At 37.8% G+C, this 20,369-nt stretch overlaps 1 protein-coding gene across 8 annotated transcripts in view; it reads right to left on the bottom strand.

Moving 5' to 3' along the window:
• Nucleotides 1-20,369, bottom strand: part of Znf546 (zinc finger protein 546) — a 78,797-nt gene that overhangs the window by 39,078 nt on the left and 19,350 nt on the right. For 6 of the 8 annotated variants that reach the window (XM_046440277.2, XM_058577681.1, XM_046440279.2 and 3 more), the window contains one exon: nt 3,889-18,564. The exons of the other annotated variants lie outside the window; for them this stretch is intronic. In XM_046440277.2, the coding sequence (XP_046296233.1) occupies nt 16,466-18,564 (2,099 nt within the window). In that variant the 3' untranslated portion in view covers nt 3,889-16,465. Of the gene's footprint in view, nt 1-3,888; nt 18,565-20,369 lie in introns of those variants that run through there. 8 annotated transcript variants of the gene reach the window in all.

Below are 20,369 nucleotides of genomic sequence, written 5' to 3' on the forward strand. Positions count from 1 at the left end.
AGCTCCTTCATTTCCTGTAAATGGCAGGGTTTTGTACTTTATGGACAAATAATTCTCCATTATGTGTGTATACTTTATTCATTCATCTGTTGACCGGCACCTCTGCTGATTCCACATCTTTGCTATTGTGCCATAATATACATGGGTATGAGGGTATCTCTTTTGTATACTACTTCGTGGCCTTCACGTGTGCACCAAGGAGTTGGACAGCTGGATCATATTGTCATATGATCTATTTTTAGTTTTTTTGATAAACTTCTATAGTTTTCCATAGAGGTTTTACTAATTACATTCTCTCCCCACTTCTCTCTCTTTTGTACAGGGATTGAACTTGGGCATGTTACCACTGAGCCACATCCTCAGCCCTATTTTGTATTTTAGAAATGGGGTCTGTGAGTTGCTTAGTGTCTCGCTTTTGCTGAGGCTGGCTTTGAACTCTCAATCCTCCTGCCTCAGCCTCCCAAGCTGCTGGGATTCCGTGCCTTGCCGAATTTACAGTTTAACTAGTGGTCTGTAAGTGTCCCTTTTTCTCCACACACTTGCCAGCATTTGTTCCTTTGGTTTCTGATGATGGACATTCTAACTAAAGTGAGATGGAGTCTTGCTGTAGTTTTCATTTGCATTGAGAATGATTTTTGACATGGAAATAACCACTCCATTTGTTCATTCATTTCTTCAAAGAACAGATACTTATTGACTTCTAGTAATATATTCTAGACTCTAGATGTGAACTGAAAACAAGTTATAAGAGCTATGAACACAGGGATCTTGTGTATTTTTAAATTGACTGTGTGAGATACATAGGGGAACCCAATGAGATGACTTCAGTTTTAAGTACCACAAGAGGTATAGGAGGTGATGAGGAGAGAAATACCTTCATGGATGACATTTTTACATGTGGCAGTTAAGTAAAGGAGGCTTTAGTGAAAACTGTACTTAAAAAATTCATGTGTTTCTTCTGTTTGTCTCCAGGTTCCTGGATCTGAGTAGACGCATTACAGCTCAGTCACTGAGGGAATGTTTTCTGTGAACGTGGCCATGGGAATGGCCATCATCACTCAGACTGGAATAGGAATCACGGGGAATTCTTCCCTCCTCTGTCCTTATATTTATTCTCTTTTTAGGAAGCACAGGATGAGACCATTAGAGCAAATGATCCACCATCTTGCCTTAGCCAATATGTTGTGGATTATCTGTGGAGGAATCCCTCAGGCCATGGCAGACTTTGGGCTGCGGTATTTCCTGGATGATATTGGATGTAAATTTGTCTTTTATTTTTACAGGGTGGCCTGGGGAAATTCTCTCAGCACCATCTGTCTTTTAGGTGGCTTCCAGGCCTTAAGTATCAACCCCACAAACCCCAGATGGGTAGAACTCAAATTCAAAGCCCTAAAGCATATTAATTCTACCTGTCTCTTGAGCTGGATGTTTCATTTGATAGTAAATATTATTGTTCCCATGAAAGTGACTGGCCAAACCCATAGCAGAAATATCACTGTGCCTTCAAATCTTAGATATTGCTCTCATCTTTTTATTAACACAATTGCAGAATTGGTATTTTCATTTATTTTCTCCTCTGTGGATATTATTTGTTTGGGATTCATGATATGGGCCAGTGGAACCATGTTATTTTTCCTTCACAGGCACAAACTGCAAGTCCAGTACATTCGTAGCACTGGACAATCTCCCCAAATATCCCCAGAGACCAGGGCCATAAAATCCATCCTGACACTTGTGAGCACTTTTGTCTTATTTTATTCCCTCTCTGCTGCTTTTGAAATTTATGCTTTTTATGTCAACAATCCACAGTCGTGGCTGGCAAACACCACTGTGATTGTAGCATCTAGCTTTCCATCCTTCAGTCCCTTTTTGCTCTTAAGAAATTACACTCACATCTTCAAGCTCTGCTCCTCCTGCTGAGGAAGTGTCTGGACTTAATCACGTACTGATGGCAGCATCAATATTCCCTCATCCGTTCACCCTTGCTGTATCATGCTGTTTTGTGTGCAGTGGTGAACAGGGACGGTGTCTGCCACAATGAAGTCTGGAAAATCCAGACGTGAAAGAAGGGGCGATGGGAATAATGATGGAGGACAAAGGAGGCTGGACACCTGAAAAAAATTCAGGAAGTGGGTTTATTTAAGCTGCAGTGGTCCAGAGGGTCTAATGCCTACAAATCTCTGGACCCTGAGCCTGGAAATTCTTTTAGATTTATATTCAATGGGATGGTACCTGGTCTGCTTCAAATGTCTATACTTGCACAGGTGGTTGAACTAAGGATCTCATTTTGTTAAGAGAGAATGAGGCCAGACAGAGGTCTCGTGATCTGTTTTCTTGGTAAAATCTTGTATCTTTTTGCACAACAAGCTTGACGGCAGACTCTATCACATCTTTTGTATGCAAACTGTTGTTTACAAGGAAGAAGCAACTTCAAACTGTTAGCACAAAATGCCAGAGCTGGGTGCAGACTTCACAGATCAGCACAGTCTTTACTCCGTGGTGGAGTCGTGCATCTGGTGGACCCGCTTTTCTGATGGAAAATGAGCCACTGGCCAAAGGAGGAATCTGTGCTTGTAAATGCTCCACTGAGAGGTGACTTAATTATTGACAGAGCATGTCAGTTTGGGCACTCAGGAAACGGGCTGTGAGAATTTGAAATTTGTTTTTATTGGGCGATGTTTTTATTTGGGGAAGAATGGAGGGTCTGAGGGCCTGGGGGTCAGCATTCAGTGCTTATCTTTTTCCCTTTAGGGTCCCGTTGTGCTGTCACTGGGAAGGGATTTATATGGGAAAGGTTAATGCTTTGGCAGAGACTGTCACTTTAGGCTTGATGGCTATCTCCTCCCCAGGGATTCTTTGTCACTTGTAAGGGGTGTACTGGTGAAGGATCAATGTTATCAGTGTTTGGCCTTCTTCCTCACTCCCTCTTCCCAGACCACACTATTTTGGGGTTTGCCATTTTCCATCTCTTTCACAAACCACAATACTCTCAACAGAATGTCAGTGGGCTTTCTGCATATTTTTTGTAAAGAAAAAAAAATTTCTGATGTGAAACTTAATTGTGGCAAGGGTCTTTGGGGTGGGGGTACCTGGTCTGCTTCAAATGTCTATACTTGCACAGGTGGTTGAACTAAGGATCTCATTTTGTTAAATGTTCAGGAAGCTGTTGATTTAGACTAAGCTCTAACACTAGGCCCAACAGACCAAACCAAAACAGAATTACTCGCACTGAAGTGCCACATCATGAAGCCAAAAAGAAGTTGTTTATCTGACCCTTCAAGAAATTGGGAGAGTGAGAGATAATAGCAAAATTCCCAGACACTCACTTTAGTAGGCATGATAAGACTTGTAGTCTGACCTTTAGAAGAAAAGCAACTGAAAGAACCAATCCCCTTTTTGTTCTGTCTCGGCTTTCCTCCTATGCTCTGTTGTTTATAAAGCCAACCCCTGAGCTGAGCAGGGGAGTTCAGTGTATCAGAACACTCATTCTACTTTATGGAATGAGGTGTTGAGTCTAGAACCACAAATAAATGACAAATAAGACCTTTAAACTACATTTGTTGTAATTTTCTTTGTATCTGCAGTGTAGGGAGCTTCCTGGATATCATGGAGGAGTAGCCAGTCATAGTGGGCACCTAATGCAAACTGTTTGAGGAGGATGTGCACAAAAGCCCACAGAACATACCAATGACCAAAAGAAATCCTATGAGCCCCGTCTGTCAAGAGAATTTAGCATGAGTTGAGGTTGTAGAATACAATGATAATTTGTCAGGTCTGAACAGATCGGGCTAGGAAATTGTGCCAGAAATCCCAACAGCAATTACAGGCAATAAAAGGATATATATATGTATGTTTTTTAATCAAAGGGGGTACTAATAAAGTATCTGATTTGTCTAAAAATGACCATTGTTTATTGAGTTCACAGTGCAAGAGCAAAAGGATTAGGAGAATTTTTGGAATTAGGTTGGGGGGACAATGGCTGTGATGCAGATGATAAAGATCATGAAGATGACACTATTAGGAAGAGGTATGCACTGACCTCGGCAATGGCCTCATGAAGCGGAGCTTGAAGTCTGGATTGGAGGGTGACTCGTCTCACTTGAGCACTGGATGGATGACAGTGGCAGCTCTTGATACTGAGAAACTGGGGAGGCTGTACTTTGTAGAGACGATGCGCACACATCTCAGCTCACAGTTCATCTCTAGGGCACCTGAATTACACTTGGTGTGTGTCACATACATGCACAGGTAGAGTTGGGGGGAGGGCTTGTTTTGGGAACACGCCTTTGACTCTAAACCAGATCAGTAACAGGAGCTTAGGGCTGAACTGAAAGGGAAATTTGAGAGTGAAGAGACCTGGGACCTAGTCACTAGTTAGCGTTCCTACCTGCTCTAATTAAATGAAGCTGTGTTTCAGATGGTGACAAATGTCCTGTTGACAAACAATGGGGTGCAACGAAGGAGCACCCTGGGTGCGTTGGTTTCAAATACTCTGTGCAGGAAATCTCTTCCTGAGGCTGATATTTGAGCAGAGTGTAGAATGACATGACGGAATTCAGTAATGCACATAGCCCTTGGCTAGAACACAGAGGGCAGAGGGACTACGCAGAAAAATGACTGAATAAAGCCTTTTTTATTTTTTTATTTAATTTTTATGGTGCATGTCATATAGCAAGATGACCAGTATAGCTGCAGGTGTAAGGAAGTATCAGGATTTAAAAGTGGCAGCTTGTATAAAATGTTGTAGATAGCATGATTATTTTGGCCTTTTCCCTAAAACAGATGGGGAGCCATTAGCAGATTTTGAGTAGAAGGACGACATGATAGGACTTATTTTTTAAAAGGATAGCTGGTGCTTTTATACTGTGTAACTTGGCTGAACTGGAAGTATGTTTCCAGAAGTCTTTCCTGAATGGTTTTAGGCCACAGAGACATTGGTATTATATTTAGCAGTTGGAAGTGAAGCAGCAGCCATATGCTCTGAAGGTCAGAGTGGACCCCTGGTGTGGCTGTAACTCTTGGCCTGGGGCTGCGTATCTGCTGACTCATGCTGTTGGCATGATGTCCCAGTTGTGTCTGCATCACTATGGCTCCTACCAGAGCTTATTTAGCTTCTTGTACTGCTAGAGCAGGCTTATGTGCCATCCACAGCAGACCGTTGGCTTCTGCAGGTCACCCCTGTGACAGAAGTCGGAGGTGGACACGGGGTCCAGTTCATATTTATTTTCTCCAATTTCATGTCCAGTTTTTCAACCTGACTGACAGGCTGGCAGTTCATGGTGATCTCAGGCCATTGGAGACAAAGGCAGCAGCATCCCATAGACTTCTTCATCAGCTCCCATAATTGCAGAAGTTCTGTTCCTTAGAATAAACCCCACATTCCATCCATCACCTTCCTAGTGGTTCTATTGCTGATTGAATCCTGACGTAAACGATCTTTACCATCAGATTCTTGGCTCAGTAGAACAAAGAATGAGAGACTTTTCAGAAGGCAAATCACAATGGTTCAGGAGAGGTGTGCTAGTGGCTTGGATTGGTGTCCTAACTGTGAAAGTAGTGAACACTGTTTAAATTCTCAAATATTATTTTGTACATCTGCCTTTTTTCTTTTCTGAGATAACTGCAATCCCCAAACATGTATCAAAGTATCAAATCTTTTCTCTATCTTCTAGTGCAGATGAGATTTATAACAGCTCTAGGATCTTATTTATTTATGTTTTCCTCCACATTTTATTGCAGTATAACATGAATTTTTAAAAAATGGTCCAAAGCATAAGTGTATAGATCATTACATTTTCATGACACTCTTATGAAAGCAAGATTAAGAAATAGAATAATGCCAAGATCTCAGGATCTATTTTAATTCTATAATGAAGTCACCAATACCAAAGGTTATTACTATCCTGACCTCTACTGCCTGGCTTAGTTGGACTGTTCTGATCATGATATATAGTTTTTGTTGTCAAATATTTATTTGCTAATATTTTATTAGGATTTTTTTTTTTTTGCACCAATGTTCATCAGGGATATTGGTCTATAGTTTTCTTTCTTTGAAGTATCCTCTGGTTTTAGTATCGGGATGATACTGGCTTCTTAAAATGAATTTGGAAGTGTTCTACACTATTCTATTTCATGGAGTAATTTAAGGAGTATTATTGGCATTAATTCTTCTTTTAAAGTCAGGTCGAATTCAGCTGAGAATCCAACTGGTCCTGGGCTTTTCTTTGTTGGAAAATTGTGTTTTTTGGGGAGTGGTGGTGGTGGTGGTGGTGGTGGGGTTGTGTGTGTGTGCGTGTGTGTGTGTAAAACATGAGGCTATGATGCAATGGAGGGTATGATGCAATGAATTTTTTTTTTTTTTTTGAGTCAGAACCTCATTAAATTGCTGAGGCTGGTCTTGAACTTGCAATCAGCCTCCTGAGTTGCTGGAATTGCAGATTGTGCTACTGTACATGGCTTGGAAGGCTTTTTATTACTGCTTCAATTTCATTGCTGGTTATTGATCTGTTTAGGTTCTCTATATCCACTTGCCCCAATTTGGGTAGGTCACATGTCTATAAATTTATCCATTTCTTCTAGATATTCTAATGTTTTACTGTGTAAGTTTTCAAAGTAATTCCTGATGATTTATTGGATTTCAGAGATATCTGTGGTAATACTTCCCTTTTCATCTCTTCTCTCTTGGTTCATTGGCTAACAGTTTATTAATCTCATTCATCTTTTCAAAGAACCAATTATTTGTTATCTTTATCCTTTGTATTTTTATTCTACATTTTATTAATTTTGACTGATATTTCCTTTTACTGTTTTTGTTTTTTTTTAATTATGTGGTGCTGAGGATTGCACCCAGTGCCTCACACATGCTAGGCAAGCACTCTGCCACTGAACTACAACCCAAGGCCCCTTTAACTGGTTTTGAAATTGGTTTGTTCTTGCTTTTCTAAGACCCTAAGATATATTATTAGGCAATTTATTTGGCATTTTCCAGATTTACTTAAAATATAGGAACTCATAGCTATAAACTTTTTTCTCAGAACTGCCTTTACTCTGTCCCAGAGATCTGGTATATTATATTTATATTCTTGTTTGACTCTAAGAATTTAAAAATTTCTCTGGGTTTCTTCTAAAACCATTCATCATTCAAAAGTATGTTATTCAATCTCTTTGTTTATATAGTCTTCTGTATATTTTCTTGCTACTGATTTCTAATTTTATTCAAGTAGGATCTGATAAGATGCAAGGAAGTATATAAACTTTTTTCTATTTGCTAAGACTTGCTTTGCAGGTTAAAACATGGCCTATTGTGGAGAAATTTCCATGAATAGTTGAGAAGAAAGTGTATTCAGCTCTTGTTCGATGAATTAGTCTATAGATGTCTGTTAAGTCCATTTGATTTATAGTATTTTTTAGGTATAAAGTGTCTTTGCTGATCTCATGTCTATTGCTGAAAAACATGTATTGAAATCACAAAGTACCATCATATCAGGATCCGAGACTTTATATCAAGTAGCATTTGTTTTATATAATTAAGTTTACCAACATTTGGGCATAAATATTTACTATCACTTTATCTTCTTGTTGTATTTTTCCCTATACCACTGTGTGATGATTCTGTATATTCTGATTAATTTTGACCTGGTTGTTGAATATGAGAGTATGTGCTTTCCTTGCTTTCAGGTTCCATTTACATCAAATATCATTTTACATCCTTTTGCTTTTGGCCTGAACATGTCTTTGCCTATGAGGTGTCTCTTGAAGGGAACAGAGTTGGGTCTTGTTTTTTAATCCTGTCTGCCTGCCTATTGTCTTTTAATTGGAGAATTGAGGTCATTTACATTCAGTGTTATAGAGACGTGTTTATTATTTCCTGATATTTTTGATTTCTAATTCTCATTGTTTACTGCTCATCTAAGAGATTTATTCTTTCCAACCTCTTTTTACCCCACATTTTTTAAAATGTAAGATTTCTTTAAGTTTCATCTGCTATTCTCCCTTAGTAGTCATGAGTTATTTTTGTTTATACTTATCTTGGAAGGTTTTTATTTCTCCTTGGATTCTGAAGAATAGTTTTGCTAGATAGAGCAATCTTGGCTGGCAGTTATTTTAAGGTCTTGATGTAACATTGTTCCAAGTCTTCTGGAATTTAGGATTTCTGTTGAGAAATCCAATGTTTCTCTGATTGGCTTATCTCTAAATGTGACCTTTCTCTCTCTTGAGACTTTTAAAATTGTATCCTTATTCTGAATATTTGTCATTTTAATTATAGTGTGTTGTGGAGAGGTTCTTTTCTGGTCTTATCTGTTTGGGGTTCTAAATGCCCCCAGTATCTGGATGTCCATCTCATTCTTAAAATTCAGAATATTTTAATAGTATTATTTCACTGACTAGGCTATCAATGCAATTAGCCCATATCTCTGCTTCTTCCTCTGTACTTATGCACCTTGTTAAGTCTTTTAATGTCTCAGAGTTCTTGGATATTTTGATCAGTTTCTTATTTTGTCTTTACTACTGTCAGAATATTCCAGAGTATCTGCCTTGTACTCAAGCTCTGAACTTCTTCCATTTGATCTGTTGGAGTCTCTCAGCTGAGTTTAACTTATTGTGCCTTGCCTTTGCAGAATTCTTTTTCAGAATCTCTTTACTGAAATGCATTTTCATAACCCATATTTCCCCCTTAATTCATTGTTTAGATATTTGTTTAATTTACTGATCATTTTAACAATTTTTGAATTATTTTTCTGGCATTTCATTCACTTCAATGTCTGACTTTATCAACTTTTTGGTGACTTGTCTTGTTTCCTTGTTTTGCTGGGATCCTATATTTGTACATCTGTTGTGATGGACTTTTTTTTTTTGTGTGTGTGTGTGTCTTCCAGTGATCATTTATCTCTTTAAAATTACCTCCAGCCCAGTGATTATGCCAGTTGGATGTGTTGATACTAAAATAATCAAAGTGCTAATTTCAACTACCAGCACCACTTTGAGAGAAGAAAGTAACTGACAGTAACGGTGGTAATTTAAAAGCAAACTAAATATCAACATGTGCTATGAAAGTGGGTGTAAAATATAGAATATGCTAAAAAAAATCGAGCATTAATGATGCTATACTTCATACTAAATTATACTGCAGGAAGAGGGAAAAGAAGAGAAAGGAAAGGGAGGCAGAAAAGGGGAGAAAGGGAATACATATGAGAAAGAAGGAAGTAGCAAGAAAACCCCAATTAATTGAAAGAATACATCAAATGAGTTGGAATCATAAAAAACCAATGAGGGAAGACACAACAAAATACAAAAAAACAGGGGCCAAGGTTGGGGTTCAGCGGTAGAGTGCTCACCTAGCATGTGTGAGGCCTTGGGTTCGATCCTCAGCACCACATAAAAATAAATAAAGGTACTGTGTCCAACTACAACTAAAAAATATTTTAAAAAATTGGGGGGGGGGGGCTGGGGATGTGGCTCAAGTGGTAGCGTGCTCGCCTGGCATGCGTTTGTCCTGGGTTCAATCCTCAGCACTACATACAAAGAAAGATGTTGTGTCCGCTGAAAACTAAAAAATAAATATTAAAAATTCTCTCTTTAAAAAAAAAAAATTGGGGGGGCCAGGGTTGTGGTAGAGCACTTGCCTCACATGTGTGAGGCGCTGGGTTCAATTTTCAGCAACACATATAAATAAATGTCCATTACAACTAAAAAAAAATACTTAAAAAATTTAAAAATTAAATACAAAAAAACAGCTAATGCAACAATAGTCAAGATTTGCTCCTTGCTGAGATTTAAAATGGAGACTTTTTTTCATACTCTAATATAAACAAATGTGGGCTCACCTTCATAGTTTTCAGTTCTTTGGGTAAAATAGCATACAGCAGAGGTATGGTGTAGCCTAGCAGTTGGAGTGTCGGGTGGCAGCTGGTGGCTAGGGGCTGGCAGGGTGCAGTGTGGTGGCAAGAGGCTGGGGTGTAGGGCTGCGGCTGGGGTACGTGTGACAGCAGCTAATGGCCAGAGTGTGGGACTGTGGCTAGGCTATGGAGGGTTGGTGGTGTGGTCAATAATGGCCAGGAGTGGAGGTATATATTGTTCCATAGGCACCACTCTGCCTGACGGAGGCTCTTGATGGAGGCATAGTGCAGGTGCATGTATTCACTGCCCCCGAGGAGCTACACTCTTTGGAAGTGTTGTACACTTTGCTCTATCCTACCTCACTCCCACTGCAGACTCTGGTGTGTCACGAGAAGGGGGCTCCGCGGCCTAAGCTCAGTCTATTTACACAGGTTACAGGGCCAGCCTGTTGAAAAGGCATTCCATATATTGGTGAGATGAAGCTGCAGAGATTTGCTTGCTTCCTCACCTGTTAAGTTTAAAAATGATTTTTGCACAATGACTGCCCACCACAGTTCTCCACTAACAAATTGAAAAACACAATTCATGTTCGTTAGGTGGCTTTATCTCCTGCAACTAAACTCAGGACTGATTTTCAATTCTTCCACTGTTTCCAGACTTACCTGATGGTGCAAGTACTGGTTCTGGGTTAACAAATAATTTCTGTTTTCTAGTCTAGTAGCTAGAATTTGAGTCTCTACAAGTCTCTGACCTTCAACATTGAATCTGTGCATTCCTTCCATCACTTATATCTGATCTGATAGCTGTTTTCTCAGTCTTTTGATTCCAAACTCAACTTCCCATTACTTCTCCCATCAGCTGATTTTTTTTTTCATATTCATTCAAAATATTTTCCAATTGTTCATTTTTTTTCTTTGGTTCACATGGTGTTCTTTGATTCACTTAGCAGTATTTTTGGAAATTCAAAAATATTTTTTAAATTAACCAAATTTCCGGAGTTAGTGATTTGTAATTGTGATCAGAGAATATACTTAGGTCTTCATTAAAATTTTTGACCTATAGACTACAGCATATTGTTTAAAGGATGTTTCATGTTGGATATGTATTCTACTGTTAATAGAGGGTTTAATAACTATTGGTAATTAATGTTTAAGTCTTCTATATCCTTGCTGGATTTCCTTAAATTATTGAGAATAGGGAGTTGAAATCTCCAATCTTATTAACTATTTTTACCTCCAAATTTTTGTTTCATGTATGTGGTGTCTTGTTAGGGGCATACTTATCCATAATTGTTTTTATTTTACTGAGGGGATTACTCTTTTATCAATTAAATAATGTCCCTTTTTGTCTTTAGTGATTTTTTAAAAGCTATTTTATCTTATATTAGTATAACCACCCCTGCTATCTTGTCACCACTATTTGGATGGTATATTTTTTCCATCCTTTCATTAATTTTCCATCCACTAATTTTCAGCCTCTTTTTGCTTATTTACAAGGCTAAATTTATTATATCTGCATTTTACTATTTGTTTTACATGTCTCATATCTTTATTTCCCTTTTCTTCCCTTATTGTTGTCTTTTGTGTCTAACTGGTATTTTATAATGTATCATTTATATTTTTGTGTGTGTGGTGTTAGGGATCAAACTTGGGGCCTCATACATGCCAGGCTAGTGCTCTATCACTGAGCTACATCCTTTAATACTTCTTAACCTTGGGGTAAAATTACATTCTTAATGGTTACTCTAGGAATTAAATATATACATTAGCTTAAAAAATAAATCAATTTTTGGCTCCTGTAGAGCTCCCTTCCTCTGCCTCCTTCGTGCCATCACTAATACAAATGTGACATAATTCCATCTGGATATATTAAGGGTCTGATAATTTACAATTATTTTATGGTATTGTTTTTACCAGTTACGAATGTGGCTATATTTATATTTATCTAAGTAACAACATTAACAAAACTTAATTTCCTCATGTAGATTCAAATTGCCACCTGTTAGTTCCTTCTTTCAGCCTAAATAATTTTTTTTTTAAAGTAATTTTCCTTGTTAGGCAGTTCTGAGAGCAACAAATTAGTTCAGTCTTTATCTGATATTGTCCTTATTGGAGAGTTTGCTGGATGTGAAATTCCTGGTTAGCAGGTTTTTCTTTTTTGACAGTGCTTTTAGGTTTATTCCACTGCTTTTTGATCAGTTGTTTTTTTTTTTTTTTTTGAGCGAGAGAGAATATTTTAATATTTATTTTTTAGTTTTCAGCAGACACAACATCTTTGTTTCTATGTGGTGCTGAGGATCGAACCTGGGCCGCACGCATGCCAGGCGAGCACACTACTGCTTGAACCACATCCCCAGCCCTTGATCAGTTTCTTATAAGAAACTGACACTCATTGAGGATGCTATATGATGAGACATTTTTTCTCTTGCTGCTTTCAAGATATTCTTAGTTCAACTGTCAGAAGCCAAGGACAATCATGTGGCTGTCTATCACAGTTTGAGTAGGTGTTGGTATGAGTTTATCCTACTTAGGCCTTCTTGAGATTCTTGTAGATGTGCGTGCTTAGTCAGCTTTGGGAAGGTCTGACCATTGTCGTTTTTGGTGCTGAGGATTGGATGCAAGGCCTCCCTAAGCAGGTGCTTTACCACTGAGCCACACCTCCAGCTTATATTGTTTTTTCAAACTTTTTTTTCTGATCTTGTCCTTATATCATGTGCACGTTGGTATGATTGATGTTTTACAAGTCCTTGAGGTTCTGTTCATTTTTTTATTCTTCCTATTTTTCAAAGTACATAATTTCTATCCATCTATTTTCAAATTTACCAATTCTTTTTCCAGCTCAAATCTGCTGTTTTTTGAGCCCTTTAGTGAGTTTTTCCATTTCAGATCTTACACTTCTCAGCTCCAATTCCCATTTGGTTCATTTTTAAGCAGTCTGTCTCTGCACTGACATTCTCTATTTGGTGAGATCATCACTATACTTTTAGTTCTTTATACGTGTAGTTCTTTACATTTGTAACAGCTGCTTTCAGGTCTTTACTAAATTCAATACCTGAATGTTCTCACAGGAAGTTTCTTCTGCTTTTTTTTTTTTTTTCCACTGTGAATGAATTGTATGATGCTCCTTAACTTATAAGGGGGTTGCTTCCTAATAAACCCACTGGAAAATATCACAAGCTGAAAAAGGCATTTAATATACCTAAGCTATCAAACAACATAGTTTAGCAACACATTACAATACGGAGTACTGGTTGTTTACCATTGTGAATAAAGTGGCTAATGATTTGCTATGAGTCACTTCTGCTGCCCAACATCATATGAAAGTACTGTCCATTTTGCCTAGGAAATGGATTTAAACTCATATATTAAATAGAAATTATACTTTAAATTTAAAAAAATTATTTATGTTTAGGTGTAGATGGATACAACACAATGCCTTTATTTTTATGTGGTGCTAAGAATCGAACCCAGGCCCTGCTGTTGCTAGGCGAGCACTCTACTGCTGAGCCACAATCCCAGCCCCTGTATTTCAAATTTTATCACTTAACATTATTGTAAATTGGAAAGACTAAGTTTGGGACCCTATTTCACAACTCTGTAATCTGTCCACACCTACAATACACACCCAGGAATTATTTTCATTTCTGTATTTTTGTCCTTCAGAGACTTTGCTGATCTTATTCTATACTATTTCTTATAGTGTATGACCACAGACATTTCTGCTATTATGTTATTTTTCATATTCTAGGAATTCTGATCTGACTTCCTAGAAGTCACCTCTATATCAGCATAAGTGGTCACCTCTTATGGTTCAGATATGAACTGTCTCAGGAAAAGTTCATGTATTTGAAACAAGGTAGCCTCTGCAGGAATGTTCGTAGTTGTAATGATTAGACTATGAGAGCTGTGACCACATCAGTAGATTAATCCATTTGATGGATTAATAATTTGAATGGATTACTGAGTGGTAACTACAGGGAGGTGGGGCATGGCTGGAGGAAAGAGGTCATTGGGGGAATTATTTGGGGGATTATATTTTGTCCCTGGCTATTCATGTTTTTTTCCTTCCTGGCTTCTATGAGCTTTCTATCACTTCACCTTTCTGCTATGATGTGCTGCCTCCCCACAGTCCCAAAGCAATGCAGTTGGCCAACCATGGACTGAACCTTTGAAACTGTGAGCCCAAATAAGACTTTCTTCCTCTAAGATGTTCTTGTCAGATATTTTGGTCATAGCAATAAAAAGCTAACACATCACCAGATAATTAGAAAATTTCTTCAAGTGTCTTGAGCCAGTAGGTCTCTCCACCCTTTGCTGAGGGCATCTATGTGTTGGGGCATACCTTCAAAGTTCATAATTTTCAAGTGTGCCATAGCAAAGAAACATGGTAATTGAATTTCTTGGTTTATATGATAATTATCTATTTCTGTGTAACAAACTGCTCCAAAACTTAAGTGTCTTAAAGCAATATTTATTTCACTCATGCATCTGCAATTTGGGCAGGCAGAGGAATGCTGTCTCTGTTCCACTTGGTACCAGTTGGGCTGGCTTGAAAGCTAAGGGTTAGAATCATTTAAAGGTTGTACATACTCATATACCTGGTGCCTGATGGGGCTGTTGTCTGGAATATAAATAGGGACTCTAATCAGAACCTGTTATCTGGACCTTTCCTAGGGCTCTGGCATCCCAAGTATATCAATCAGAAACTATATTGCCTATTATGAGTTAGTCTTGGAACTCATGTAGTGTCACTTCTGCCACAAACACAGGCCTGCCTGCCCAGATTCAAAGGCAAGAATATGGACCCTACCTCTTGACGGGAGAGTGCAATATCACACTATAAGGATAGCATGTAGAACAGGATCCACTGGTGTAGCCATCTTTGGCAAGTACAATCTGCTGCATCAAGTGAATCAATGAAGGACAATGTAGTGGTGTGACACTGTACGCCAACTAATGGATTACAACTGAAATACAAATATCACCTATTAAGTATTCTTGTCAAATTATTTAATCTGAACCTCACTGAGTTTCTAATTCTAACTTCAATTCGTGAGAAATAGTGGGGATAAATGAGCACATTAAAAACATTTTGAAAAAAACAATGAGAAAAAAAATTATAATATTCTACACAACAACTATCCTAAACTTTGAAAAAAGTCAGTGTGATAACATTGGGGAAAAGGGCTACTCTTAAACTGTTCCACGATAGAAAAAAGAGACCGAATGTTAGAGATTATAGAATTATTAATCTCCTTAGTTGTGAAGCTATGTAGTAATTAAGTAGAAGGCAGCTTTTACTCTGAAAGGTTGACATGTCATGACATCCATTTATATTCAAATATTACAACAAAGACGTGTAAATATCATATTGACACAAACCAAATTATATATTAATTACTAATGAACATGGTGAGGACACACCAGGGGTCACTATACTATCTTAATTTTTCTGAATGGACAGTAATCTTTTGGTGGCTTCTAATTTACCAATTAATGGGAAGAAATTATAAATTATAGCATATCTTGTTTTTGGGTCATGAAAAGGCATTACAGCTTTCCTGGTTCTTTAAAAGCTTTATTCTTGTCATCTTTACACTCATGAAATCTAGAGATTTCTTTTTCCTATTTTCAGAGATGAGCTCTGCCTTTGGAAATAGAAGTTCACTCTATTTTACTGGATTTTATCTGGTTATTCACATTTACTGAGTGAAAGGTAATGGGTGGTTTTTAAGTTCACCCATGTAGTATTCCTCTCAAGTGAATTTACTAACGGTACCATCAGTGATAAAAATAATATGGTAGGGACTGTGGCTATAGCTCAGTGCAGTGTACTTGCCTAGCACTTGTGAGGCACTGGGTTCAATCCTCAGCACCACATAGAAACAAAGGTATTGTGTCCATCTACAATTAAATATAACAAAATAAGAACAGTAATATTAAGCACATGCTTTCTCAAGTACTCTTCTAAAAGTTTCCATTTTTATTTCATCCTCACAAAAATACTACTAGGTAGATACTATTACTACCACTTTAAAACTGAGGCACAGAAGGGAAGAGTCTTGCCAACTTCTGCACAGGCAGAAGTGAACTTATGACTTAGAACAATGATGTGCTGTGGCTGAAGTCCTTCCTACACTCATTTCATTAACAATCATCTTCTGTTCTAGTTCTAAAAGAAGTGTGGACCATGTGGACGAATTGTTTGCTTCTGGTTTACAATGAGTTAAGGGCCAGACAGTGGGAGCAAGCGTTTAGAAATTTATAGCAATCTGACAGATGATTTATGGCATTAAATTAAATAAGAAAAATGGAGCTTTTATAGTGTTCCTTTCCATTTCCTCCCCATCCCCCTGTAAACCAATGTTCTTGCACTTTACAGAAGTACTGCTCAACATCAGCTTGTGAGGGGGAAAAAGTTCTTAATGGCTTGAGCTGCACTGCGCCATAATCAGTCTGCTAAACCTGAATCAAGACTGAGTGATGTTATGGTTTTGAAACTTTAAAAACCAACATGTAAAATAATTTGTAAATATGAAGCAAAAGTGATTCCTATATATTCCCTAATGTGTAAAAATACATTACGAATCCTTGATGTAAAAGGCATTTTCAAGAAGCCATTGTATCCTCTACATCATGCATAGTGTTTCCTCACTAGTATGACTTCTCTGGTGTAAAGTAAGCTGGTCACTACGAATAAAGGCCTTCCCACACTCTTCACACTTATAAGGCTTTTCACCAGTGTGAATTCTGTGATGTCGAGTAAGTTCTGAATTAACATTAAAGGCCTTCCCACACTCCTTACATTTATAAGGTTTCTCTCCAGTATGAACTGCGTAGTGTCGGGTAAGTTCTGCTTGAAGGCGAAAGGCATTCCCACATTCCTTACACTCATAAGGTTTCTCACCAGTATGAAGTCTAAAGTGTTGAGTAAGATGGTACCGACGACTAAAGGTCTTCCCGCACTCCTTACATACATATGGAATCTCACCAGAGTGAATCCTTTGATGTAAGGTAAGTTGATAACTACAAATAAAAGCATTTCCACACTCACTACAGACGTAGGGTTTCTCACCAGTGTGGATTCTGTAATGTTGAGTAAGACGATAGTGACGACTAAAGGTCTTCCCACACTCCTTACATTCATAAGGTTTTTCACCAGTATGAATTCTGTAATGTTGAGTAAGATGATTGCTACGAATAAAGGCTTTCCCACATTCTTTGCATTTATAAGGTTTTTCACCAGTATGAATTCTGTGATGTTGAGTAAGTTCTGTCTGAAAACGAAAGGACTTTCCACATTCTTTACATTCATAGGGTTTTTCACCAGTATGAATTTTATAATGTTGAATAAGATTGTAACGACGACTACAAATCTTCCCACATTCTTGACATTCATAGGTATTCTCATTAGTGTGATTTCGCTGGTGTGAAATAAGTTGACTGCTACGAATAAAAGCCTTCCCACATTCCTTACATTCATAAGGTTTCTTGCAAGTATGAATCCTGAGATGCCGGGTAAGCTCTGCTTGAAGTCGAAAGGCTTTCCCACATTCCTTACACAGGAAGGGTTTTTCACCAGTATGTATTCTGTAATGTTGAGTAAGATGATAGCGGCTACTGAAGGTTTTCCCACATTCCTTACATTCATAAGGAACATTACCAGTATGAGTTCTCAGATGTAAAGTAAGTTGGTAGCCACAAATAAAACCCTTCCCACATTCTTTACATTCATAGGGCTTCTCACCAGTATGAGTTCTGTGATGCCGAGTAAGTTCTGTTCGAAGACGAAAGGCTTTCCCACAGTCTTTACATGCATAGGGTTTCTCACCAGTATGAATTCTATGATGTCGAGTACGTTCTGCATAAAAACTGAAGGACTTACCACATTCCTTACATTTGTAGGGTTTCTCACCAGTATGAATTTTCTGATGTTGGACAAGGTATGAACTGTGACTAAAGGCCTTCCCACATTCATTACATTTATAGGGTTTTACACCAGTATGGATTTTCTGATGTTGACTGATATGTCGTTGTACCCTAAAGGTCTTTCCACAAACCTTACATTCGTAGGGCCTCTCACCAGTGTGAATTCTTTGATGTTCACCAAGTTGATAGTTAAGTCTAAAGGTCTTCCCACATTCTTTACATTCATAGGGTTTCTCCCCAGCATGAATTGTCTGATGTACTCTGAGGTCTCTAACTCGACTAAAGGTCTTCCCACATTCCTTACACTCATAGGGTCTCACACCAGAATGTATTCTCTGATGTTCAGTAAGGTGATAGTGAAGTCTAAAGGCCTTCCCACATACTTTACATTCATAGGGTCTCTCTCCAGCATGGATTGTCTGGTGTACTCTAAGGTCTCCCACTCGACAGAAGGCCTTTCCACATTCCATGCATTTATAAGGTCTCTCACCAGTGTGAATTCTCATATGTTGAATAAGGTAAGACTGTTGTCTAAAGGCCTTCTTACATTCCTTACATTTATATGGTTTCTCTCTAGGATGAATTTTCTGTTGTAGAGGAAGAGAGATTTGGTTTTGGATTATCATTTGACTAATGCATCCCATCTGATGTTCCTCTTTTCTCTCAAATTCACGCTTGTTCTGCAATCCATTTCTGAAAATGGTATCCCCATTGTTGGTTTCATTTTTTTCCACTGTCTGAAATTGAGACAAATATTTTTCACAAACATCCTTTTCTGGAAATAACTTCTTGGTGAAATCTGTTTAAAAAAAATAATAATAATGCTAGTTTCTGTGTTGAGGGTGCAATGATGGGCTACATCTTTCAATAGAAATAAAAAGTGATCTGAAATAACAGACTTAAAGGTTTGAAGCAAGACTCAGCAAATTTTGCTATAAAGGGCCAGATGGTGAAGGTTTTAGGCTTTGTAGACATGTTGTATCTGTCATAATTACTTAGCTCTGCTGTTAAGCTCAAAAGCCGTCACAATCTGTAAAACTGAATGAGTATAGCTGTGGTATGAAGTTTGAGTCTGAAAACACCTTTTCTCAATCATTGAACATTAAGTCACTTCCTCAGGAAGACTGCCCTGATAACCATGTCTAAGTCCATGTTCTTGATTTTATATTCCAGCACACAGTTCTGTGACTTTCCTCAATTATATATTTTCTAACTTATTGTATGAATTTTATTTGTGTCTATACTTAGAGACTTATAGGTATCTGTTTCAATTCCTGACACTGAATAAGCCTGAACCCCGGACATGTTAAATAACTGCAGAACAAATACACCACTGGATTCAAAAGATAACACAGCCAGAATAAAAGCAAATATTGCATACAAGTTACTGAGGAAAGTAGCTAATTATTATAATAACTGGTATATTTTGCGAAATTATGAATATACCTCTGATTCTAATCTCTCAACAAATATGCTCTTATTTCATTCCCCTATAAAGGAATAATAGTAATAATAATACTCAAGCTACATCAGCCAAATGTATAAATTGAAAAATCAGTTATAAAAATGACATTTTTCTATCACCTATTTGTTACTTTGACCTAGTTTCCCCACTGTTTATATCCCACCCTGTGTACAGTCACCATTGATTGTCTCTGCCAACTAGAATAATACTAAGATATTAAGCATCAGCTGGGTTTTAGTATTCATTCCACAGATACTCAAACTCCAATAATTATATTGTAGGTTCTTGCTGGTAAAGTAAGGGAGGAAAATAATAAACATCAGGAAGAAAATAAGTCTTTATTCATAGATGAAGTGGGTTGAATAGTGGCCTCCAGAAAAGATATCCAAGTCCTAACTCCTGGTACCTGTGAAAGTGACCTAATTTGAAAAGTCTTTACAGATGTTATCAAGTTAAAGATCTCAAGATGCAATCATCTGAAATAATAGGTGTACCTAGAATGAGATGAAGATTACATCATTGTCTCTTGTATCTGGTGTCTAAAGATGAGACGGCCAAGCTAAGGAACACCAAGGATTGTCACCAACCACCATTTCATAAATTGTCAGGCTCGCCTGGCATGCATGCGGCCCAGGTTTGATGTTCAGCACCACATACAAACAACGATGTTGTGTCTGCCAAAAACTAAAAAATAAATATTAAAATTCTCAAAAAAAAAAAATAGATTCAGAAGGCTAACATTTTGTTCAGAATCTCTCCATCTGTTTGAGAAATCTAAAAAATCCTTTATAATGTCTGTCTGGTTTTGGTATCAAAGCAATACTGGCCTTGTAGAAAGAGTTTGGAAGTATTCAAGTTTCTAGAAGAGCTTGTCTACAATTGATTAAAAAATATAAAAACTTATAACTAAAACTTTTAGAAGACATGACATAATGGCTGAAAAGAGGCACCTAACACAAGGAAGAACCAAAGCAACAGGTGTATAACTGCACACTGAAGTGAGTAACCAAGAGAACACTGGAAATCAACAGAAAAGTAGAAATCTTGGAAATCCAGAGACCTGGAATAACTGCATAGTAAGAGAAGCAATACAGCTGGGGGAAATGGGACCTATCCTCCCGAAGGTAAAGGTGAAAGGA

This window comes from Marmota monax, unplaced genomic scaffold (assembly GCF_021218885.2).
Source record: "Marmota monax isolate L192 unplaced genomic scaffold, Marmota_monax_Labrador192_F-V1.1 WCK01_AAM20220418_F8-fsc00228, whole genome shotgun sequence".
Lineage (NCBI taxonomy): Eukaryota > Metazoa > Chordata > Mammalia > Rodentia > Sciuridae > Marmota > Marmota monax.